Source organism: Thalassophryne amazonica, chromosome 17 (genome assembly GCF_902500255.1).
Source record: "Thalassophryne amazonica chromosome 17, fThaAma1.1, whole genome shotgun sequence".
Classification (NCBI taxonomy): Eukaryota; Metazoa; Chordata; class Actinopteri; order Batrachoidiformes; family Batrachoididae; genus Thalassophryne; species Thalassophryne amazonica.
The window spans coordinates 62,374,670-62,399,460 of NC_047119.1; the positions used below are offsets into that span (position 1 = coordinate 62,374,670).

At 40.3% G+C, this 24,791-nt stretch overlaps 1 protein-coding gene across 2 annotated transcripts in view; it reads right to left on the reverse strand.

The window, feature by feature from the left end:
• The window catches only part of slc12a2 (solute carrier family 12 member 2), a 220,522-nt gene that overhangs the window by 31,522 nt on the left and 164,209 nt on the right, over positions 1 to 24,791 (reverse strand). For both annotated transcript variants that reach the window (XM_034192967.1, XM_034192966.1), the window contains exons 17-20: positions 8,130 to 8,270; positions 4,039 to 4,145; positions 1,794 to 1,873; positions 1,457 to 1,600 (exon numbers count right to left, since the gene is read on the reverse strand). In XM_034192967.1, the coding sequence (XP_034048858.1) occupies positions 1,457 to 1,600; positions 1,794 to 1,873; positions 4,039 to 4,145; positions 8,130 to 8,270 (472 nt within the window). The remainder of the gene's footprint in view (positions 1 to 1,456; positions 1,601 to 1,793; positions 1,874 to 4,038; positions 4,146 to 8,129; positions 8,271 to 24,791) is intronic.

A 24,791-nucleotide genomic window follows, 5' to 3' on the forward strand; every position in this document is an offset into this window, starting at 1 on the left:
CTAAAGCCACTACAAGAAAATTTCACTTGATGTAAATACTGGAACACAGATTTCTTAAATGATCTACTTGGACAATTAACTGCACAGTATCCTATATCATTACAAATATTTGCAATAAAAGGCTCAAATATTACAAACACTATCCACAACAACTAACAGTCATAGCTCTGAGCTGTGAACTGGATAAGTGGCGCCTACTAACTGTTACTCAAAGTGACCACGCCTTGAATTATACACAACTTTATACCTTAAAAATTCCTTAGTGGCTTACTAAAAAAAAAAAAAAAAAAAAAAACAATCACCTCACATACACTTGTCATGAAGGGAGAAACTAGCTATAGAGATCAAAGCAGTTTATGGTACCATGTTTATTTCTTCTGTAAAGTCGGGCATTTTAACATGGGCTTCTATGGGTATCTGCTCACTTTTGGAACCTGCCTCAAGCAGCCATTTAAGGAAGTGTAACTTTTCCCCTCTGCCGGGTGGCTTTGTTTTTGATGGCTGGACGTTGGGGCTTGTTTCTTGGATCATATCATTTTCGAAAAACAAAAACTCAAGGTTAGCGATAGCTGGCATACAGACTTCTTAGTTCCACCGTGACCTGTACTCGAACATAAACACAGCCTCAGTGACGGGACAGTGTGTGCACACACGTGGCTTATTTACATGTTTTGGTCCACTTAGAAATAATGCAGTGGGGAAGCAAACAGAATCAAAGTAAACGTGCAACATTTTGGTTCCTGGCAGCCTCAGTGATGATAACGTACGTGACACGTTTTTTTTTTTTTTTATCTTCTTCACCGAAAGATTTGAAAACCATGACTGAGGACGACGCCTCTAAATGTTTCAAGAATTCAGGGTGAGGAGGCGGGAAGACTGTGTGGTCAGTGTCCTGAAGCTCATTAGGAATATTTCAGACAGTTTTCACAACGTGGGAAAAGTTTCAGTTTTCTCACACTTGGGCAGGACTCGTGCACTGCACTGCGATCCCCCACAAACACAATGCATGACTGCAGGACATCTGTGGACTAAAATTAGTCCCACTCAGACTACAGAGGTTATAGGTCACAGAGGCAACTTCCTCTCAGAGCACAGTGCGCATGTTTATAAAGGGATTACGGCGGCTCTTGGAGAGCTGTGATGACGTGTGTTCCTGAAACGCTTTCATCTGTCCTGACCTAGGGTTCATGCACACACACACACATGAATGCAGGCATGCACACACCCTGCACAAACAACCCAGAACAAACAGGATACATCATGTGTGTGTATTCATAACTTGAGTGTTATCAGAATTTGCAAATGTATTTCTAACTTTAAAATGATTCATATATTGCCAAATAAAAGCTGTCACACAGAAATCACCAAAAACTGACCTGTTTTTGGAACCAGTTTAATGCATAAAATTCAAGATAAATCAGAATAAATGGCACTGAAGACAGACGTTGCGGCTGACCTTTCTGTACGGCCGGACTGTTCTGCAGACTGGTGGCCTTGGATGACTGCTTAGACGAGTCTGCGTCTGAGTCTTTACTGGTATCTATGGAAACAACCACATCTTTGGTTCCTGACGACTTCTCCTGGGAGGACAGCAGCTCATCTGAACAAACACAGAAGAAGGATGTGTGGTGGGGGTGGTGCAGATGGACCCGATCAGCGTTCTGGCTTCAAACTGTCAATATGTGTTTTTTAGACACCTGTTGTCCTGTATTAACTTGGTAAAAAGGTAGATTATTACAACTTTAAAAAATTTCCAAGATGAAACCTCGTAGTGCATCTGCAGGTGTTTATACCTTGTCCTTGGATGTGCGAAACATCTAGTCCCTCTTTTAATCGCAGGACTGCGGCTCCATACTGGAAATCAAAAGCATCACTGAGAAGAAAAACACAACCACATTAGCAACGAACAGAAAGACGCGTCCACTTATCCACCTTCAGCTTCATATGCAGGTGGTGAACAGGCTACATAAGGTAGCACTCCTCCTTCTGTCTCTAAGAGAAAGTCCTCACAGCCTGGGAGCAAAAGCCCATGAACATAGCTGATGGGTAGAACTTAGTATAACCAACCGGTAAAGTAGATTTAAAGCCCTTCCCCACAGCATCCCAGAACTCGCCATCAGTTTGTAAGAATAACGTTCTTGCTGCAGCCCCTCCTTGGTTTCTGGAATAGAAACACCGACTATCATCCACCATCCCAATTTGATTCTCCTGTCCTCTGGGTGCAAACACTCAAACCCACAGCCAGACATTACCAGTTCACCTCCTCCAGGCTGGGATCCGTGTGACATCTCTGCCACTCTCTTCATTAAAATGTCCAAAATGTACTGGTCCCATATAAGACAAAGTTGATCATTGGTAGTCAGTCCAAAGAAAGCAGTTCTTCTGCTACATCTACAAATTCACTGCTGAGGTGTGCTCAGTCTTAAACACTTCATCCCTGTGTTGACCACCACCAACACCCAAGACACAGGAATTGGCAGCCAGGGGGGTGTATTTGTTTTGTAGGACAGTGAGGCAGAAGCCACAGTGCGCTGGAACTGTTATTTGCCTAATATCTATAAGGACTAAAGTTCTAAATACACACAAGACCAAAGTTTAAGATCTTTTTGAGCTCGAATCAAGGGGGTGGTGTGTTAGTGGATGGTCTCCTTGGTGGCTATTCATCGACTGGGGAGGGATGCATTAGAAATAATTTTAATAATGCGAGGTCGACCTTTAGTTCCAGTGCTATAATCCTCACATTGTACACCAGAAACTCACTCAGATTAAGTTCTTTGGCTCAGTGTTTCACATAACTCTCAGGTTTTTGCTTGGGGCAGGGGGGGCATTTCAGCTGGTAAAACACTGTACAAGTACTTAAAACAAGTACAAATCAAGACTGGTGTTTGTATGATGGTATTTGAACATAGGCATCTTTATTTACATGAGAAATAAGTTCCACTTCTGCAAATTTTATAGTGTGTACAAGGTCGTTTAAAGAGTGTACTGCTCTGTGTGTTTTCTCAGTCTGAACCAGAGAAGTCCAGGGTTTTGACCCATCAACAAGAAAAAATAAGTTATTTTAAAAGTTGAAATATATATTCCCACCAGCATTCAGTCATCTGCTCGTGATGAAAATAAATCCCATTTGAGCCACCAAGGAAAAAATAAAAAGAGGCATAATAATGACTCGAATAAATGCAGTGTTTCTAAAGAGGTCACTTGATGTTTGTCTGCTCCGTGTGTTTTCTCAGCCTGAACCAGAGAAGTCCAGGGTTTCGTCCCGTCAACAACAAGAAAAAAATAAGTTATTTTAAAAGTTGAAATATATTCCCACCAGCATTCAGTCATCTGCTCATGATGAAAATAAATCCCATTTGAGCCACCCAGGGAAAAAAAAAAAAAAAAAGAGGCATAATAACGACCCAAATAAATGCAGTGTTTCTAAAGGAGGTCACTCGATGTTTGTCTGCTCCGGGTGTGTTTCTCTGCATGAAACAGGGGACACCAGCATTCTGTCCTGCCAACAACCACCAACATAAACCACAGGCGGAAGTGAACCTCATCAGGTCACTGTAAACAGAAACCTTTTCAAGAATGAAAAAAAAATAAAAATAATAATAATAATAACTGTATTAACATTTACCATTATTTTAAAATCGACAGACCTGTTCTGGAACATAAAAAAATATAAATTTTCTGGTTTTGTTTTCATTTCACGAATCGGTTCAAAGCCAAAGCACAAAACTCCCCACCAAGTTTTTTTTTTTCCCTTTCATAAGTGGTCCCTCTTTCTTTAATATGGAGCTACTCAAAGCATTCACCTGTTATTGAACAATGACTTCATTTGTTATGGAGGAATTATATATATATATATATATATATATATATATATATATATATATATATATATATATATATATATATATATATATATATATATATGAAATAGGCTCCTTGGTAGAAGTCGGATTGTAAGTGGTCTCATCCAGAAACCTCTGATAAGGCCTTGAATGTTTTCATAAAACTGGTTTGAAGTAACAAAATGGCTCTACTCACTGGATCATGCTGATGTAAACCTCCACATTCATCATGTCACCATCCCGCCAGTCATTCTTGAAGCCCAGCACCAAGGTGTTTGGCTTGAGGCGGCCCAGGCCAGCAGCCTTAAAATGGAGAAAAATCAGAACTGTAACAACCCCCACCTTCACTCATGAAGTTCATCAATGTCCCCAAAAAACAAAACAAAACAAACACAAACAAAAAAGTGCTCCTTCACTTTCACTCTTAAACTGGTGTCACACGGGACGACCCGATGGGAAATAAAGGTAACTGGTTAGGTAAAAATGTCAGATTAGTTATACAACGGTAGAGTACAACTCTTCATGACATTTGTAGAGTTCAAAACCACCAACTCAACTGCTGATTCTGCAACCGTCACAGCATCATCTATAAAGTTGAAGTCAGTAAACCCTTCCCCACTAACAAAAGTCCCTAAACCAAAAGGTACCGGTGGTTTCACCAACCCAACACAACCCAACCCAGCAGTCAGTCTATGCAAGCATTGTGTCAGTGCCAGAACACATCCCTGAAGAATGCCAGAATTCAGTTGAAAAATTTTCAGGGATTCAAAGAACTTGGTTGTGTAAGACATCTGCCCTGGATCAAAATGGAGATCCAAACTTTCAATGACTTCCTAGACTCTGCCATCAAAACTGTGTCTGTGCAGTGAAAGTGTTGAACTTCTAGAGACATTGACTCATCTCAGCAGTGACATTCATGCCTCTGGATCCTCTGGTCACAATATGCTAATTTTGTTGAGATGCACCTGTAGTGCGGTGGCTGCTGTGATGCACTGCACCAGCACGTGCTCCCAGGCCTCACCTGAAAACCGCCACTGATAGTCTCACTTAAACTCACCTTTCCACACCATAACAGATAATGTTTTTTTTTAAACATTCTAGTATCTTAGAACTCCTCCAGCTCCTCATTCAACTAGGCCATTAGTCATTCATAATGTCTGTAGTCCTGATTTCAAGAAATCCTTGGTGAAATCCACAATTCACCCCCAAATTGAGGAATAGTGGACAAAACAAAATGTGGCCAACAGCAGGTGGCAATGTTGATCACGATGACTGCTGCACTTAAAAACTGGATCACTGCAACATATCAATTTGCACATTAGCACACGTTACCCTGAACACTGCGCATGTGACAACTGATGACAGAGATGGCATCATGACATGTCACCCATTGGGCTGTCCCATGTGACTCTCTGTTTAGAGAGTCTGCCAAGCAAAACACATCACCTGTGCACACTTGTCAGGAATTTGCCTTCTAGAAGCCATAGTTTACTTCTCTTTTCTCCCCCTCCTGCTCACTGTTGACGGTTCCAACATTATGGCCATGATACACAGTGTCTTCATGGAGAGCGTTTTTAAGAGTACAGGTTATGATTTGGAGACTCATTATTTTAAGAGCACAGGCACTAAAAATGTAGATGTTTTGAATGTGTTTAAGTGCACTATTGTTGAAACTCATTCACTCAGGTAATTTATCACTTCCAGCTTAAAGGCTGAAATGGAAACTGGCAGCCATGAATATGACTCACCTCTGTGAGTTCTTACCCCGTGAGCATTAATTCAAGTGTAAAAGCTGCCTCTCCGTTTCACCTAATTTCAGGCTTTCATCAGTGGGGAAAAAAAAACCTGTATAACACCTCTGCTTTGAGCAACAGGAACGCCATACGAGGAGCCGCCACATTATTCAAGTTGTCTAAAACCACATATGAAATAGTAAAAACAAATCAAATTTGCACCAATACTAAAAATTTCATTTAATCATGTTATTTTAGGTCTGTCGCATTACAGGTCTTTAGCGTGTCAGATGGCCGCATACTTTCTGTCCAAATTGTAAATTATGTGAACTGAAGCTTTCAGGAATATCTACCCTCCTAAAAATGTGACAACGTTGGAGCACCAGGTGAGCTCTTTTTGCATGCTTTCATGTTAAAGTTGTATTTTTGTTTCAGTTTAGGCAATGCTATTTTAATATCATGAATATATATATTTTTTTATAAATCTTGGTCAAACTATTTCAGTTTGTGTTTTTTTAGCAATATCATAATAATCCTGACCATGAAAATTCAGTAAGGTATATCTTATATTCCAATTCTAACGTGGAACTATGCTAGTATACTAAGGTATATCTAAATATCTAAAAAGGAAGAGTAAAATAGAAGAGTAGAAAAGAGTAGAGTAGAGCCACTTAGGTGCCTGGTCTTGAGAACCAGGGATGGTAGGTTGAAAAGCTTTTTCATCCCATGGGAACTCTCCTTACCCACCCAAGCAGTTGCACAGAAAACCTGCCCCCTCTTGGCCCTTTCTGGAAACGGTTTGAGACCTCTGTACTACAACCCCTGGCAAAAATTATGGAATCACCGGCCTCGGAGGATGTTCATTCAGTTGTTTAATTTTGTAGAAAAAAAGCAGATCACAGACACGACACAAAACTAAAGTAATTTCAAATGGCAACTTTCTGGCTTTAAGAAATCAAGAAAAAAAGATTGTGGCAGTCAGTAACGGTTACTTTTGTAGACCAAGCAGAGGAAAAAAATATGGAATCACTCAATTCTGAGGAAAAAATTATGGAATCACCCTGTAAATTTTCATCCCCAAAACTAACATCTGCATCATATCAGATCTGCTCGTTAGTCTGCATCTAAAAAGGAGTGAACACACCTTGGAGAGCTGTTGCACCAAGTGGACTGACATGAATCATGGCTCCAACACTGAGAGATGTCAATTGAAACAAAGGAGAGGATTATCAAACTCTTAAAAGAGTAAAACATCACGCAATGTTGCAAAAGATGTTGGTTGTTCACAGTCAGCTGTGTCTAAACTCTGGACCAAATACAAACAACATGGGAAGGTTGTTAAAGGCAAACATACTGGTAGACCAAGGAAGACATCAAAGCGTCAAGACAGAAAACTTAAAGCAATATGTCTCAAAAATCGAAAAATGTACAACAAAACAAATGAGGAACAAATGGGAGGAAACTGGATTCAACGTCTGTGACCGAACTGTAAGAAACCGCCTAAAGGAAATGTGATTTACATACAGAAAAGCTAAACGAAAGGCATCATTAACACCTAAACAGAAAAAAAACAAGGTTACAATGGGCTAAGGAAAAGCAATTGTGGACTGTGGATGACTGGATGAAAGTCATATTCAGTGATGAATCTCGAATCTGCATTGGGCAAGGTGATGATGCTGGAACTTTTGTTTGGTGCCTTTCCAATGAGATTTATAAAGATGACTACCTGAAGAGAACATGTAAATTTCCACAGTCATTGATGATATGGGGCTGCATGTCAGGTAAAGGCACTGGGGAGATGGCTGTCATTACATCATCAATAAATGCACAAGTTTATGTTGATATTTTGGACAATTGAAAGGATGTTTGGGGATGATGAAATCATTTTTCAAGATGATAATGCATCTTGCCATAGAGCAAAAACTGCAAAAACATTCCTTGCAAAAAGACACATAGGGTCAATGTCATGGCATAGGGTCAATGTCAATGAGCAGATCTGATTTGATGCAGGTGTTAGTTTTGGGGATGAAAATTTACAGGGTGATTCCATAATTTATTCCTCAGAATTGAGTGATTCCATATTTTTTTCCCTCTGCTTGGTCTTAAAAAGTAACCGTTACTGACTGCCACAATTTTTTTTCCTGATTTCTTATGGTGTTTCTTAAAGCCAGAAAGTTGCCATTTGAAATGACTTTAGTTTTGTGTTATGTCTGTGATCTGCTTTTTTTCTACAAAATTAAACATCTGAATGAACATCCTCCGAGGCCAGTGATTCCATAATTATTGCCAGGAGTTGTAATTTGATCTTTTGTTTTTGTCATCCGACACTAGTGTCCAGTCATGCACCTCTGAAGGCCATCGACACTTCAGAGAACGTGACTAAGGGTTGCTGCAGGCGGCTTAAAAAGGCTTCCTGGGAATTTATCTTTGTACCCAGGCGTTTAACCGATCTGAGCACAGCCGGTGTTTCTTAGTGATATCCTCCATATTCACTGCAGCAGCATCTATTTTTGGAATTGCACGTAGCACGAACACAGCAGTGACACTTCTGTACCTGCAGCAGATACTGGGTGCCCTGCCTCATGTCTTCGGCGAACACTGGCGTGTAGAAGGCCTTCGCTTCGTGCTTCAGCAGCCATCGCTGGTACCGAGCCTGGTCAGTCACCAAATCTTTGAAGTTTGGTCTTCTGTAGCCCTGTAGGGAGTTAGATACACATTTATCACTTTGCAAGACTGTATCAACTCCCATTGACCCAACGGAGACCAATCACTACCTTTACCGCTACGTAACGTGACTAAACTCAAACAAACAACACGGCCTGACCCATAAAATTAATGGCTGAATTTTAGGGACAGGTTCTTTTTTCTTTTTTTGATCATGGGTGACCGACTCCAATAAAAACCCTGCTTGGTTTCGAGGAATCAAATACACATTAGTGTGACCAGAGTAAGTGGACCAGCCAGTTGACCTCGGATGTTTTAAGTATCATAACGACAATGGGACCTTCATTGATACCATAATAATATTAAACAAGAGCGAGCACAATACCCCCCCCCTGTGGCAAATGTTGCTTTAGTACAAGTGCTTGCTACATTCTGATAACATTTCAAGGTATATGATAGTCGATTTCAGAATGCACACACCAACTCATGAAACTGGCAGTGTCTAGGCTTATTAATCAAGGGCCGTAACTCTGCCAAAATGTGTCAATCTTGTACAATATTACATATGTGTATTACCAACCTATAACAAATAATTGTACCAAGTTTCCCAAAATTCCTATTAAGGATATGAGGTGTTTATTTCAGAATGTGGTTACCCATTAATGAATCTGACAGAGTCGAGATTTGTTAATCACGGGTCATAACTCTAGTAAAATGGACCCAACTCAAACGATAGGATAATATGCATATTACAAAACTACAACAAGGACTTGTACCAAGTTTCATGAAATTCTTCCTAAAAGTGTGAGAGGAGTTGATTTCAGAATGCAGGCACCCACTCATGAAACCGATGGAGCCTAGATTTGTTAATCAAAGGCCACAACTCTAGTAAAATGGACCCAACTTGAACAATATGATAATATGTGTATTACCAACCTATAACAAGGACTTATACCAATTTTCATGAAATTCCTCCTAAAAATGTGTGAGACAGACAGATGGAAATCACCACGACATGATCCCCCTTTGGGCCTTTGGCCAGCTGGGGATCAGCATCATGTTTGGAATCAGAACCCTACTCTATCATGCACAGTGAAGTACCATGAAGTGTGGATTTCTGGGTTCTTCTGTCACATTCTGGCTCTGTTCTGAGTCAGCAGATGATTTCCAATTTTCCAAAGCAATTTTTAAAGGTGAACCGAACATATATGTAATATTCCAGGACAGACCGTTTTCTTCCAAGCCCTCATGAAGGTGGACATGCTTTTATTAAACATTTTCAGCTGATGCAGATGTTCACAGCATTTTACGATGATGCCTCACATTCGCCAATTCACACACCACTGTCAGGGTGCTGAAATGCAAGGAGCCCAATAGCAATATGGGGATTATGGCTTTGCTCAAGAGCACCGCAGTGATTTTCTTCCTGTCTGATCAAGAAATTGAACACTCCTAGGGGACGAGCAGCATCCTCCACACCTTTCTCGTCTAAAAGCTGGTTATCTGAAGGACTGCCTTTTTCACACCAATGAGAAGTAACATCCACACAGAGGTGTTGGCAGGTTTGCAGATTGCTGGGACGACCAAACACACAACAAGAGTTGCTGACTTGCACAGGTTTATCATTTATTTGCAAAAGTCAGCAGTCAGCACGTTAAGAGGGGGTGCTCTGTGCACCCTGACGCGAGCATTTGAAGAATCTGAATTCATGCCATTTGTGTCGTGTTACTTTGGCGAGTTGGGACTTGGATCGTGTGTGATTTGCGCAATCTTCAGTAAGACAACATGTAGCAGATACGTACCATGCGGACATGGCCACAGACCATCAGGCCAACATTCTTGGTGAAGCTGTGCACCAGGTCGAGAAGAGCAGGGCGCGAGTTGGGGTAACCGGTCATCACCAAACACTGTGGTCTGTGTGAAGCAAACCAGAGAACAACCAGAGAACAACTTAAACAGCAGTATTTGCCACTCATGTGGGTACACGCTGGTCTGTCAGACCTCATCGTGACACAGTATGTGCAGATTTGTATTGTAAGATTGGAAAACCTATTGAGCTAAGTGTTACTGCTGGCTAGCACCTGATACAGATGTCAATTTCACACCCACATCTTTTAAATTCCAACACCACTTGGGCTCACACACATGTTGGTCTAAAACAGATGTGGTCTAGTGCATCACCAGAAAATGCTCCTTAGAACACAAAACACCAGGTCCACAGTTCAGCACCGTCTTTAAAAACTGCAGCAAAACGTCACTGCCAGTCACCTGCAATGGTGTGTTAATATTACAGTGTGTGATGGTGACTGGTGGGGGGTAAGGAGCATTGGGGAGGGGGCATTTTTCTCTGTTGCTCTATCATACATACACAAATCTATGCATCTAGGTCGCACATATGATACATGACCATATTAATATGCAGCCACGCTCAAAGCTGTTGCACCTCACCGATTTGGTATGCAATGTCTCTGATGTGAGACTGCAAAGTTAAGTGATTACTGTATTTTCAAGAATATAAGCCACTTTTTATTATTATTATTATTAGTTTGGGAGGTCCTGCAACCTACACTATAGAAAATACAATATATTCCTGACAAAACAACCACAAGCTCACACACCCCCAGACACTAACGGCATTAGATGCCATAACACACGATGAAAACTAATTAAAAACACCACTTACATGAAATAAGAGTAAATACTCTTCAAAAAATACAAAACTTCATGTTGCTGCTTGACTGCTTCACCTCAGGGATCTCTGGTGGCCACTTTTTGTGCTATAAATGTGTTAAAAAAATGAAATGTCATCACATTGCAAGCCTTCAAAATAAAAGGACATATAATGATAAAAAATGAATATATTCTGATGAACTTTGAGGCATCACATAAATAAGAAAAAGCAATTTTTGCTCATGTAAATTCCCATCAACCTGTCTGCCACTTGCTGAACACTGCCATCTGCTGGACATGTCTGAGCTTCCTGTAAGGAATAATCCATCATTATGTGTGATAGTCAGGTTCCTTATGTAATGCCATTAAAAAAATTTGGACATTTGGTAAGGACACCTTTTTAGAAAGCTTATGAAATGGGGAATTAAAAAAAAAAATTCACATTCTTTTCCTCAAAGGTTTTGTAGTTGGATTTCTAAAATTGGCATCCTTCGCAAATTAACTTTTCACTTTCTTGACTTCTAGCTATTTTGGGTCAACTTCATGGTACGCAGTTAACAAATAACAGCGCCATTCTTGGTTTAAAGGTTCATAACCTTTACTACAAATTCAGAGGACTGAATAGATTATTATTATTTTTTTTATTTTTTTATAAAGAGACAGTTACAAATATCTCGATCTGATTAGCAATTAAAAGAAATGCACATGGATCAGGGATGGCAACACTTTTGGATTCCTTATTTCATACGTTTTCTAAGAATGTATAGTCTTCTTAATCTGCAGACGATAAAAAAAACAAAACAAAACAAAAAAACTATGAATCCTGGCTATGACGGAACTTAGGAGCAGGTGTGGTTGAAGCTACATGTAGCTTGAAATTAGTTTCCCCATTCTCGTTCATTTTTAAAGCCTAGGTCTGATGGCTTGTGTGTTATTGTGATCGTTATTACAAAGAAAAGAAAAGAGTGGGCACCATGTGCCACAGAGGTAGAAGCAGCCAGGTTTGACTTTGAATTTTAAAGTAGCCTTCAGTCTAAAAAAAAAAAAAAACCCACACAAAAAACAAAAACAAGTCACGTTTAAAGACTCATTTGTTTTCCTTGTTTAATCATTAGTTTTATGATGTGTTTTTATTCTTGTATTCTTTTATGGTCATCTTTTTATTGTTTTAAATTTTTAGTTCAGTTTTTTGTTGTTTTATGTTGTGTGCCTTGAGACGATTCCATCGTGAATTGGCACTATATAAATTTATAAATTTGATTTGAAATTTTGAAACAACAACAACAAAAAAACTAATGGTGACTAGCACACATCAAAGCAAATATGTAAAGTACAATGATTTAAATTGAGCATTTGAAAAAAAGGAAGTGGGGGGGCACTATTGCCATTTTGAAGGCACTGTCAGGTGCCTTTTAATCCCCTGTATGGTATGCTGCCATGGAAACCAGTCCAAATACAAATCCACATGTCAGTAGTACAACAGACGAGCTGTAACAGCCGACAGCAGACCGACGGAGGAAAACGACCACTGCTAGCTGCCACCAGAACTTAGTTAAATGACAGTAAATTATAGATGGAACCAGCAACTTGTTTCAGTAGTCTTCATTTTGTTGGGAAATTATTATCAACATACTGAACCATTCACCTTCTGCATGACTGTCACCAAGAGCAGAAAGGTGAAAGGTCAACTCTGATTCCTTACATTCTGTTCAGTTTATCTCTTTAATGGAACAACATTACTGACACAATAGTGAGGGGCCATGTAATGGGAGTCAAAGGTCAAAACTTGAATTTCTGGTCATTTTCAAGAGAAACCTTTAGCTGCGTCACACTGAAAGTTGAGGTTTTTGCATAATTTAATCACAAAATCGGCTCTCTGGCCTCAGAGGCTGCTGAGGTACACAGCTGTGTTCAAAATAACAGCAGTGTGTTTAAAAAAGTGAGTAAAGCTCAAAATCCTGACAACAGCTTTTATTTCCATACAATCAAATGCATTGGGAACACTGCACATTCTATTCCACATCAAAACATGAAGAAAAAAAAATTGTCAAATTTGTTATTTACAGAAAAGAATATTTTCTTTACAAACTCAAACATTTACTGTATAAATTGAAAAATGCTTGATGACTTTTCTTTCTTGTGAATCACTGAACTAATATTTAGTTGTATAATCGCTGTTTCTCAGAACTGCTTCACATCTGTTACATGGAGTCGACCAACTTCTGGCACCTGTGAACAGGTATTCCAGCCCAGGACGATCAGACTACATCCTGCATTTCCTCTGCATTTCTTGGTTTTGGCTCAGAAACACTGATGTCATCCCACAAATTGCCTGTTGGATTAAAGTCCCTAGATTGGGCTGGCCACTCCATAACTTTAATGTTGTTGGTCTGGAATCAAGATGCCACTCACTTGCTGGTTTGTTTGGGGTCATTGTCTTGTTGAAACACCCATTTCAAGGACATTTCCATAAGGCAACATGACCTCTTGATGTATTTGGAGGTATTTAAACTGATCCATGATCCCGGGAATGCAATAAATAGGCCTGAAACCATATTATGTGAAACATCCCCATATCATGATTCTTGCTCAAGTTCTTGAATTCAGTTTTGGGGGGTCAACTGATAAACCGTTTGTGCCCCCCCACCCCCCCCACCCCAAAAAAATCTTGCTTTCATCAGTCCATAAAATGTTGTGTCATTTCTCTCTAGGCCAGTCAGTGTGTTCTTTGGCAAATTGTAAACTCTTCAGCACATGTTTCAATAATGGGACTTTATAGGGGCATCTTGTCCATAGCTTTGCTTCACACAGGTGTCTTCTAAATGTTACAGTATCACATAACTTTAGACCTTCTTTGATCAACCTGGAGCTGATCATTGGCTGAGTCTTTGCCATTCTGTCTATTCTTCGATCCATTTGAATGCCTCTACTGGTGGTTGGCTCTCACTGCGGTATTGTATCACTTCCTGTTCCGGAGCACAGCGGTGTTTTTCTGTATCTGTTAGCTGTTTAATCTGCGCAGTTAGATTGATCTAGTTATCTAGATTACGATTTGTTTCCCAGTGTAATCTTTACGTGCCTTAACTAAAGCACTCCTTCTGCTGAATCACCTCTAAATTATTTACACATTATTCACTTTGCATGTTTTTAGGAATCCGCTAGCTTAGCGTAGCTACTAGCTCTTAGCCGATTTAGCATGGCGGCTTCTCCTGTCTCTCCCGCACTTTTCTGCTCTGGGTGTGAAATGTTTAGTTATTCCTCGGCCTCCTTTAGCAGTAATGGTACTTGTAATAAGTGTAGCTTATTCGTAGCTTTGGAGGCCAGGCTGGGCGAATTGGAGACTCGGCTCCGCACCGTGGAAAATTCTACAGCTAGCCAGGCCCCTGTAGTCGGTGCGGACCAAGGTAGCTTAGCCGCCGTTAGTTACCCCCTGGCAGATCCCGAGCAGCCGGGAAAGCAGGCTGACTGGGTGACTGTGAGGAGGAATCGTAGCCCTAAACAGAAGCCCCGTGTACACCGCCAACCCGTTCACATCTCTAACCGTTTTTCCCCACTCGGCGACACACCCGCCGAGGATCAAACTCTGGTTATTGGCGACTCTGTTTTGCGAAATGTGAAGTTAGCGACACCAGCAACCATAGTCAATTGTCTTCCGGGGGCCAGAGCAGGCGACATTGAAGGAAATTTGAAACTGCTGGCTAAGGCTAAGCGTAAATTTGGTAAGATTGTAATTCACGTCGGCAGTAATGACACCCGGTTACGCCAATCGGAGGTCACTAAAATTAACATTAAATCGGTGTGTAACTTTGCAAAAACAATGTCGGACTCTGTAGTTTTCTCTGGGCCCCTCCCCAATCAGACCGGGAGTGACATGTTTAGCCGCATGTTCTCCTTGAATTGCTGGCTGTCTGAGTGGTGTCCAAAAAATGAGGTGGGCTTCATAGATAATTGGCAAAGCTTCTGGGGAAAACCTGGTCTTGTTAGGAGAGACGGCATCCATCCCACTTTGGATGGAGCAGCTCTCATTTCTAGAAATCTGGCCAATTTTCTTAAATCCCCCAAACCGTGACTATCCAGGGTTGGGACCAGGAAGCAGAGTTGTAGTCTTACACACCTCTCTGCAGCTTCTCTCCCCCTGCCATCCCCTCATTACCCCATCCCCGTAGAGACGGTGCCTGCTCCCAGACTACCAATAACCAGCAAAAATCTATTTAAGCATAAAAATTCAATAAGAAAAAATAATATAGCACCTTCAACTGCACCACAGACTAAAACAGTTAAATGTGGTCTATTAAACATTAGGTCTCTCTCTTCTAAGTCCCTGTTGGTAAATGATATAATAATTGATCAACATATTGATTTATTCTGCCTTACAGAAACCTGGTTACAGCAGGATGAATATGTTAGTTTAAATGAGTCAACACCCCCGAGTCACACTAACTGTCAGAATGCTCGTAGCACGGGCCGGGGCGGAGGATTAGCAGCAATCTTCCATTCCAGCTTATTAATTAATCAAAAACCCAGACAGAGCTTTAATTCATTTGAAAGCTTGACTCTTAGTCTTGTCCATCCAAATTGGAAGTCCCAAAAACCAGTTTTATTTGTTATTATCTATCGTCCACCTGGTCGTTACTGTGAGTTTCTCTGTGAATTTTCAGACCTTTTGTCTGACTTAGTGCTTAGCTCAGATAAGATAATTATAGTGGGCGATTTTAACATCCACACCGATGCTGAGAATGACAGCCTCAACACTGCATTTAATCTATTATTAGACTCTATTGGCTTTGCTCAAAAAGTAAATGAGTCCACCCACCACTTTAATCATATCTTAGATCTTGTTCTGACTTATGGTATGGAAATAGAAGACTTAACAGTATTCCCTGAAAACTCCCTTCTGTCTGATCATTTCTTAATAACATTACATTTACTCTGATGGACTACCCAGCAGTGGGGAATAAGTTTCATTACACTAGAAGTCTTTCAGAAAGCGCTGTAACTAGGTTTAAGGATATGATTCCTTCTTTATGTTCTCTAATGCCATATACCAACACAGTGCAGAGTAGCTACCTAAACTCTGTAAGTGAGAGAGTATCTCGTCAATAGTTTTACATCCTCATTGAAGACAACTTTGGATGCTGTAGCTCCTCTAAAAAAGAGAGCTTTAAATCAGAAGTGCCTGACTCCGTGGTATAACTCACAAACTCGTAGCTTAAAGCAGATAACCCGTAAGTTGGAGAGGAAATGGCGTCTCACTAATTTAGAAGATCTTCACTTAGCCTGGAAAAAGAGTCTGTTGCTCTATAAAAAAGCCCTCCGTAAAGCTAGGACATCTTTCTACTCATCACTAATTGAAGAAAATAAGAACAACCCCAGGTTTCTTTTCAGCACTGTAGCCAGGCTGACAAAGAGTCAGAGCTCTATTGAGCTGAGTATTCCATTAACTTTAACTAGTAATGACTTCATGACTTTCTTTGCTAACAAAATTTTAACTATTAGAGAAAAAATTACTTATAACCATCCCAAAGACGTATCGTTATCTTTGGCTGCTTTCAGTGATGCCGGTATTTGGTTAGACTCTTTCTCTCCGATTGTTCTGTCCGAGTTATTTTCATTAGTTACTTCATCCAAACCATCAACATGTTTATTAGACCCCATTCCTACCAGGCTGCTCAAGGAAGCCCTACCATTATTTAATGCTTCAATCTTAAATATGATCAATCTATCTTTGTTAGTTGGCTATGTACCACAGGCTTTTAAGGTGGCAGTAATTAAACCATTACTTAAAAAGCCATCACTTGACCCAGCTATCTTAGCTAATTATAGGCCAATCTCCAACCTTCCTTTTCTCTCAAAAATTCTTGAAAGGGTAGTTGTAAAACAGCTAACTGATCATCTGCAGAGGAATGGTCTATTTGAAGAGTTTCAGTCAGGTTTTAGAATTCATCATAGTACAGAAACAGCATTAGTGAAGGTTACAAATGATCTTATGGCCTCAGACAGTGGACTCATCTCTGTGCTTGTTCTGTTAGACCTCAGTGCTGCTTTTGATACTGTTGACCATAAAATTTTATTACAGAGATTAGAGCATGCCATAGGTATTAAAGGCACTGCGCTGCGGTGGTTTGAATCATATTTGTCTAATAGATTACAATTTGTTCATGTAAATGGGGAATCTTCTTCACAGACTAAAGTTAATTATGGAGTTCCACAAGGTTCTGTGCTAGGACCAATTTTATTCACTTTATACATGCTTCCCTTAGGCAGTATTATTAGACGGTATTGCTTAAATTTTCATTGTTACGCAGATGATACCCAGCTTTATCTATCCATGAAGCCAGAGGACACACACCAATTAGCTAAACTGCAGGATTGTCTTACAGACATAAAGACATGGATGACCTCTAATTTCTTGCTTTTAAACTCAGATAAAACTGAAGTTATTGTACTTGGCCCCACAAATCTTAGAAACATGGTGTCTAACCAGATCCTTACTCTGGATGGCATTACCCTGACCTCTAGTAATACTGTGAGAAATCTTAGAGTCATTTTTGATCAGGATATGTCATTCAAAGCGCATATTAAACAAATATGTAGGACTGCTTTTTTGCATTTACGCAATATCTCTAAAATCAGAAAGGTCTCGTCTCAGAGTGATGCTGAAAAATTAATTCATGCATTTATTTCCTCTAGGCTGGACTATTGTAATTCATTATTATCAGGTTGTCCTAAAAGTTCCCTAAAAAGCCTTCAGTTAATTCAAAATGCTGCAGCTAGAGTACTGACGGGGACTAGAAGGAGAGAGCATATCTCACCCATATTGGCCTCTCTTCATTGGCTTCCTGTTAATTCTAGAATAGAATTTAAAATTCTTCTTCTTACTTATAAGGTTTTGAATAATCAGGTCCCATCTTATCTTAGGGACCTCGTAGTACCATATCACCCCAATAGAGCGCTTCGCTCTCAGACTGCAGGCTTACTTGTAGTTCCTAGGGTTTGTAAGAGTAGAATGGGAGGCAGAGCCTTCAGCTTTCAGGCTCCTCTCCTGTGGAACCAGCTCCCAATTCAGATCAGGGAAACAGACACCCTCTCTACTTTTAAGATTAGGCTTAAAACTTTCCTTTTTGCTAAAGCTTATAGTCAGGGCTGGATCAGGTGACCCTGAACCATCCCTTAGTTATGCTGCTATAGACGTAGACTGCTGGGGGGTTCCCATGATGCACTGTTTCTTTCTCTTTTTGCTCTGTATGCACCACTCTGCATTTAATCATTAGTGATCGATCTCTGCTCCCCTCCACAGCATGTCTTTTTCCTTGTTCTCTCCCTCAGCCCCAACCAGTCCCAGCAGAAGACTGCCCCTCCCTGAGCCTGGTTCTGCTGGAGGTTTCTTCCTGTTAAAAGGGAGTTTTTCCTTCCCACTGTAGCCAAGTGCTTGCTCACAGGGGGTCGTTTTGACCGTTGGGGTTTTACATAATTATTGTATGGCCTTGCCTTACAATATAAAGCGCCTTGGGGCAACTGTTTGTTGTGATTTGGCGCTATATAAAAAAAATTGATTGATTGATTTGAATGGCGGTTTTTCACTTTCTTCCACATTTTTCTAGTTTTCTTGCCATTTTAAAGCATCTGAGGTCATTTCAGCTGAGCAGCCAATCATTTTATGGACTTCTTTATATGTCTTACCCTCTCCAATCAACTTTTTTAATCACAGTACAGTGTTCTTCTGAACAATGTCTGGAATGACCCATTTTATTCAGATTTTCAGAGAGAAATGCATTAAAACCAGCAGGTACAACATTTGCTGCCTTCCTCAAATAAGTTCCACCTGTAAGGGTGGAATAAGGGTCACAGAAGAAAAAAGCAGGACTGCTATTTTTTGATCAGCCAAATATTCCTTTCTTCACTCTCTGGAAAGTAATAAATGTGACAAAAAAAATTATTCTTCATCTTTTGATTTGGAATAGAACGTGCAGTGTTCCCAATGCATTTGTGTGTATGGAAATAAAAGCTATTTTAAGGATTTTGAGCTTTCCTTACTTTTTTTTAAACGCACTGCTATTATTTTGAACAACTGTAGATGACCACCATTTTGTGCCATGCCAAAGGTCAAAATGTGCATTTCTGGTCTCGGTGTCATCCTCTAACTTAGCTACAGCCAAGTGGCTGTAAAAGCGACAAATTTATTATGTCATATGAAAGTCTGTTTAGTTATTTAATCCATTATTTTGTGATTTATAATTTTATTCATCTTAGAACACGTTGGAGAGAATTGTTTTAATTATAATGTCGACCTGCAGACTGATCACTGGCCTAATGGTTCACCGTAACCCCAGTGGTCTCTAGACTTTCTTCCTGATGAGTACCTGAAGTTCTTGATGTGGTCCTCCACCGCGCTGAGGTGCAGAGTGTGGCTCAGGGCCTGGTGGTACATCAGAGCCTGGGTCGATGAGCCCCAGTTCACATCTGGAAGGCAAAACACATGCAGACACAATCAGACAGTGTGTTTGTTTACGGTTCATCTGCTGGAGGCAAAAGTCATCTGACACATGTGGTGTTACAGTCGGTGAGGACACCCCGCATGTGTGTGTAGCTGCATGTCACACCGTGTGTGTGTATGTATGTATATTCAGAGTTGCAAGTGTAACAAGATGGGTCACGCACGCCGCCAAGTTTGGAACAACAAGCACAAAATACGACAACGGAGACCCTGGACTGTTCAACAACTGAAGTCGTACATGAAGCAAGAATGGGAAAGAATTCCACCGACAAAGCTTCAACAATCCTCGCTTACTGAGTGTTGTTAGAAGGAAAGGTGATGTAACACAGTGGTAAACATACCACTGTCCCAGCTTTTTTGAAATGTGTTGCAGGCATCCATTTCAAAATGAACAAGTATTTGCACAAAAACAACAAAGCTTATCAGTTTGAACATTAAATATCTTGTCTTTGTGGTGAATTCAATTGAACATAGGTTGAAGAGGATTTGCAAATCATTGTATTCTGTTTTATTTACATTTTACATAACGTCCCAGCGTCATTGGAATTTGGGTTATAAGTACATCCTATAAAGGCTCTGAGGCCCACTGGTGCTGGTGTTTATCCATGGATTCCAAACACATCTTCAAGTTATTTGTTTTGTATAGCCAATAGGTTTAGTTTGCATTTAGACTGACAGGAAAAACAGGAAAATCCTCTTTGTGGATAAACTGGAACCAATTAGACTTTGGTGAAAGCTTCAGGCAAGGTGCCGTGATGAATAAAAAGGTCATCTTTTCTATGAACAGAAAAGATGACTTCGTGCAAGTGGCAGGTTTCAACATTACAGTAACTGAAGTGCTCAAAATAGATATTTTTGACTAGAATAAACAAAAATGACCAGTTTTGGAACTTCAAGTCACAAGTATATATGTGTGTAGTTTATAAATGTTATTGAATGGGGTGTAACAAAGCATTGTGTATTGTGTAGCATGTATCCCGTCTTTTTTCTTTCTTCTCCTCTGTACTGACGCCATGAAAACTCAACTACTGCACGGAAGAAATAATGACCTCTTGCAGAAGAATCACAATTTACTTATACAATATACAAATAGAACACATAACTTCAAGAATTACATTTTATACTTCAGAGTAATTTGTTTCTTTAAAGTTAAAACAACCACCGTAGATTACTCTCTACATAATTAGTGGGATCAGTGTTGTTGGGAATACTGCATTGTTTGTATCCATGACACAATATGTACTGTGGATATGATACAATATGTATAGAATCGTACCCACGACACAATATGTATTGTATCGCGGAGCTAGCGTTCTTTCTAGGGATGTCCCGATCAGGTTTTTTTTGGCCCCGATCCGGTTCATCTGATTTTGAGTATCTGCAGATACCGAGTCCCGATCCGATACTTTAAAAAACTGAATGAACAATGAACAAATGCTAAATATAGAATAATTCATTTTAATCACCTTATTTTATTATTTATCACTTAAACAGTGCACTTCTCCTTGAGGTAGCTTCAACAATCAAGTAATAACCTACCAGACTTTAAAAATGTACAAATTTCCATGTTATTTTATTCGTCTAAAAATAAATGTCAAAGGTTCCTTATGTTAAACAAGAAATTATCTAATCTGAAATAACAGGTGGTTTTAATTTATAGATGAAAGGTTTTTAAAGAACCAATTATTGATTTAGCTATTTTAATTACAAGTGTTCTAAACTTTTTTAAACAGTAATCAGAAATTTTGAGGTAACAAACAACAACGACAACAACAAAAAACATTTCCAAGGATTTTTCTTCAGACACGTTGTTTCTGCACTGATCTGTGGTTCAAATCCCTGCCTGACTGGAAAATCACTAAGGGCCCTTTTGCAGGGTCTTTAATCCCCTATTGCTCCCGGTGTGTAGTGAGCGCCTTGTATGGCAGCACCCTGACATCGGGGTGAATGTGAGGCATAATTGTAAAGCACTTTTAACGAATGCAGTCCATTTACCATTTGTACAGACCAGTGGTTTCTGCCACTAGTCTTCCGTGTTTTGGCCCCACACGTCATTCCTATTGGACAGCGCGAAGCTACGTCACAGCTCAAAGTGTCGAAAGTTCAAAAGTCAACTTGAAAAGTAAAAGGAAAAAAAAAAAACAGCTTACATTTGCTTCCTGACAGTCCTCAGTGTCCCTCTGATGCTTTATCAGTGTTCAACAAGTTCAGAGCAGCGCAATGAATGAGAATGGAGACTGAAGCTCTTTAAGACGCGCTCCTAAATGTGATAAGTGCGCACGTCGCTCGTGCGCACATCATCTCTCGCTCCGTTTTGCAGACAACAATCACGGGACAATTTGTTTTTTTCTTTCTGTTAATCAGATGACAGATCGTCGTCCTGAGGACTTGGTCAGCACTGGGTCCTGCTGCGCACGGAAGGATGACTGAGCAAGAGTTTCGGTGGGAAAGTGTCCATCATCCTCTTGTCATTCCATCAAGGCGTCAGGCTGAGCGCGTAAACATACAAACAGCAGTTCTGCAAAAGAAACTTTGCGCATGTAACTCCCCCCACCTCTGCCTGTTTGAACTTATGTTTTTTCTTTTCTTTAATTGAACAAAAGAAAAAACATTGGGTTGAACTTTGACCGTATCAGCCTGCGGACAAGCGGCAATGCACATTCCCGTCAGAAGCGTCGCTTTTGGCATATCTAAAAGCAACACGTGTCACGCCTCTGATGCTTCTGAAGCACGAAAAGCCCATTAATCTGCAATAATGAGCCTGAAATAGTGCTTATCAAAATAATGAGGATAAAATCTATATTGGATTCCTGATCGGGATGCAATGTTCGATTTCGATCAAGTCTGAAACCACGTGATTGGGCCCGATTTCTGATCATGTGATCGGATCAGGACGTCCCTAGTTCTTTCACACCCCCTACTGTTGAAATGGTTTGAGCAAAACCTCTGTCACTCACCTGGCTTCTTGTGGCTGACATAGATGTAGAGACCCATGACGATGACATTGGTGAGGAGCGCGGCCCACCAGTTGATGACAAACATCACAACACAGCACAAAATGGCTCCAACAAGAGAAACCCACATGTTGTAGTATTTGAAGCTCGGCCTCCAGCCTATGACGGCAACAAAAAAACAAGTCACGATGCTGCAATAACACCTTAAAACCACATAAGGGTAAGCTTTGCAAAATTAATAACTATGGTAAGCTGAAGTAAAGCAGACCATGTTAACAGTGAATAAAACACATTTTTCAAATAAAGTTAAATTTGGGCCACATTAAATCAAATCTGGTATAAAGTAAGTTCAGCATAAAATAGTCACCTACCATTGTTCAAAGGTTATATGTTCTTCAAAATTATAACTGATGCTGATGGGACTTGCAATAGCCAGTGCTGCTGGTTAAGAGCATGGATTTGTGTGTGGGTTAAAGAATGGGGAGTTAGCACAGAACATTACAATACACAAACTAAAACTTATTTACTGGGTACCAACGACACTAGACTAGCAAGATTTTAGTGATGGGATACAGCAGGACTGCGTTGTTACACAATGGCAGAGTTGAAAACAAACTACAGGACATAAAAGGTACATGGACTGTGCATTACTCTGTGCACCTTGCACAATTTTAATGTGCCTCAAAGCAGGCAGAGACTGGCCTTTGAAAGGCTAGAAAACGAAAGAGGGTTTATTGCTTGTGCTTTCAGAAGCAGTAAAATCCATTAGTAAGTGCTGGCTGACCTCTAATTTAGTCATGTACCAGTTAAGTCCATTGTAGTTATATGGCCTGCTTAGAAGAATTAGAAACAGATTGAGAATCTGTACCTGGAGTTCTGCTAGAGCTTTGGTATTGAGAGGGAAAAGCACATAACTCGATATGAACAGTCCTCAACTCCAAGCATTTCACACAACTCTTCATAATACAACAAGAACTACATGTGTAAACAGCTTGAATTTTGTAATCAGAAAGTTCTATACATGATCGCCAGTAGTCCCCACCCTAAACAGCCGTTATAGGACAACCAGATGTGTTTCCTCAGCCATATTACTGGTATTTTCCATCAGCCGCTGGAATTCTAAATTTTTAAAGAAAGCTATTTGTTTGACTTTTAGCTTGACAGTACTTCACCGCTGGTAGAGACTAAATTGTTAGAAATTACAAACACAACCTAAATTTCCCAGGTTTCATCTTAACCCTTGTAGCTGAGGCATGCCTTGCAGTTGAAGCTGAAGGTTTCGGAGGGCCGGTGAATATTCTTAATTCATAACTGGGATTTGGTTGTTCAAGTGGACACTGTTAAATGTTTTGACTGCTCAACCACAACACTCCAGGCTTATCTAGCCTCAAGGACAAATTGCCCCATGTTTACCTCCAGAGGAATGTCCTCAGGCTCTGGTGAGATTATTTGGCTCCTCCTTATCTCAACCCACAAAGACAATAAACTGACAGACTTACACATGGACAAGACTGAAGCATGCTCCATATTTTTTTCCCTTTACCTCCCTTCCTGCTCCCCCATCACTTTACCCCATCCCGGCCACCGCTCACGCCACCTCTCCCCCCCCCCGGGGGCTGCGCAGTTTTTTCCCCCAAGCTAGCGGCGGCACGACTCCAGTAGCAGTGGCCTTACCCGCTTTACCTCAATTCGGATGACGGACTGCTTCAAGTTTAGTACACATAAACAATGTCAAATGTATATGTGTTGTCTTTAATTTTGATATGTGCCATTATTACGGTAAACAAGTAATAATTGTGGATTAATTGCTGTATCTTGTCTGAGGTAATTGGAGTGTAAACGTAATTGCCCTTTTTTGGATCAATAAAGTTGTCTGAAGTCTGAACCCTCTGGAGTCCAGGGTATAATTGGCCATTTTTGACCACTTTTGGTTTTACCTTCATAATTTACCTTTAAACAAACAAACAAACTCTGACTTTGCCTTGTTTGATGTCATTGTGTTCAATCCACTGTTTTCAATTTCAGTTGATCAATCCACTTGGGATTGTTGGTTTTACTTTGTTTACATCATGTGTTTTTCCACCAATGATAAAGGGGAAGTCTTTTTTTACCTCCTCCGGCCAGAGAAAGACAAGCCAAAGACGAAGATGTTCGCGTACATGCTGAACGAAGCGCTTCTACAACCAAATAAGTGGGCTGATGACCATTTTTGATTGGTTTGGGTCACGCATTTTCCACCAAATGACAAAAGGAAAGTCATGTTTTTCCCCCTTCTAATTGCTCTGCCCAGAGAGCAGAAAAGAGGGAGAGAACTCCCATTTGCGCACATGATGAATGAAGCGATTGCGTGAAGTGTCACTCCACACGGTTACCATAATATTCGGGGAAAAGCCTGGCAAAATTATTAATCCTAATTCATGTTTTACTGGGCCTA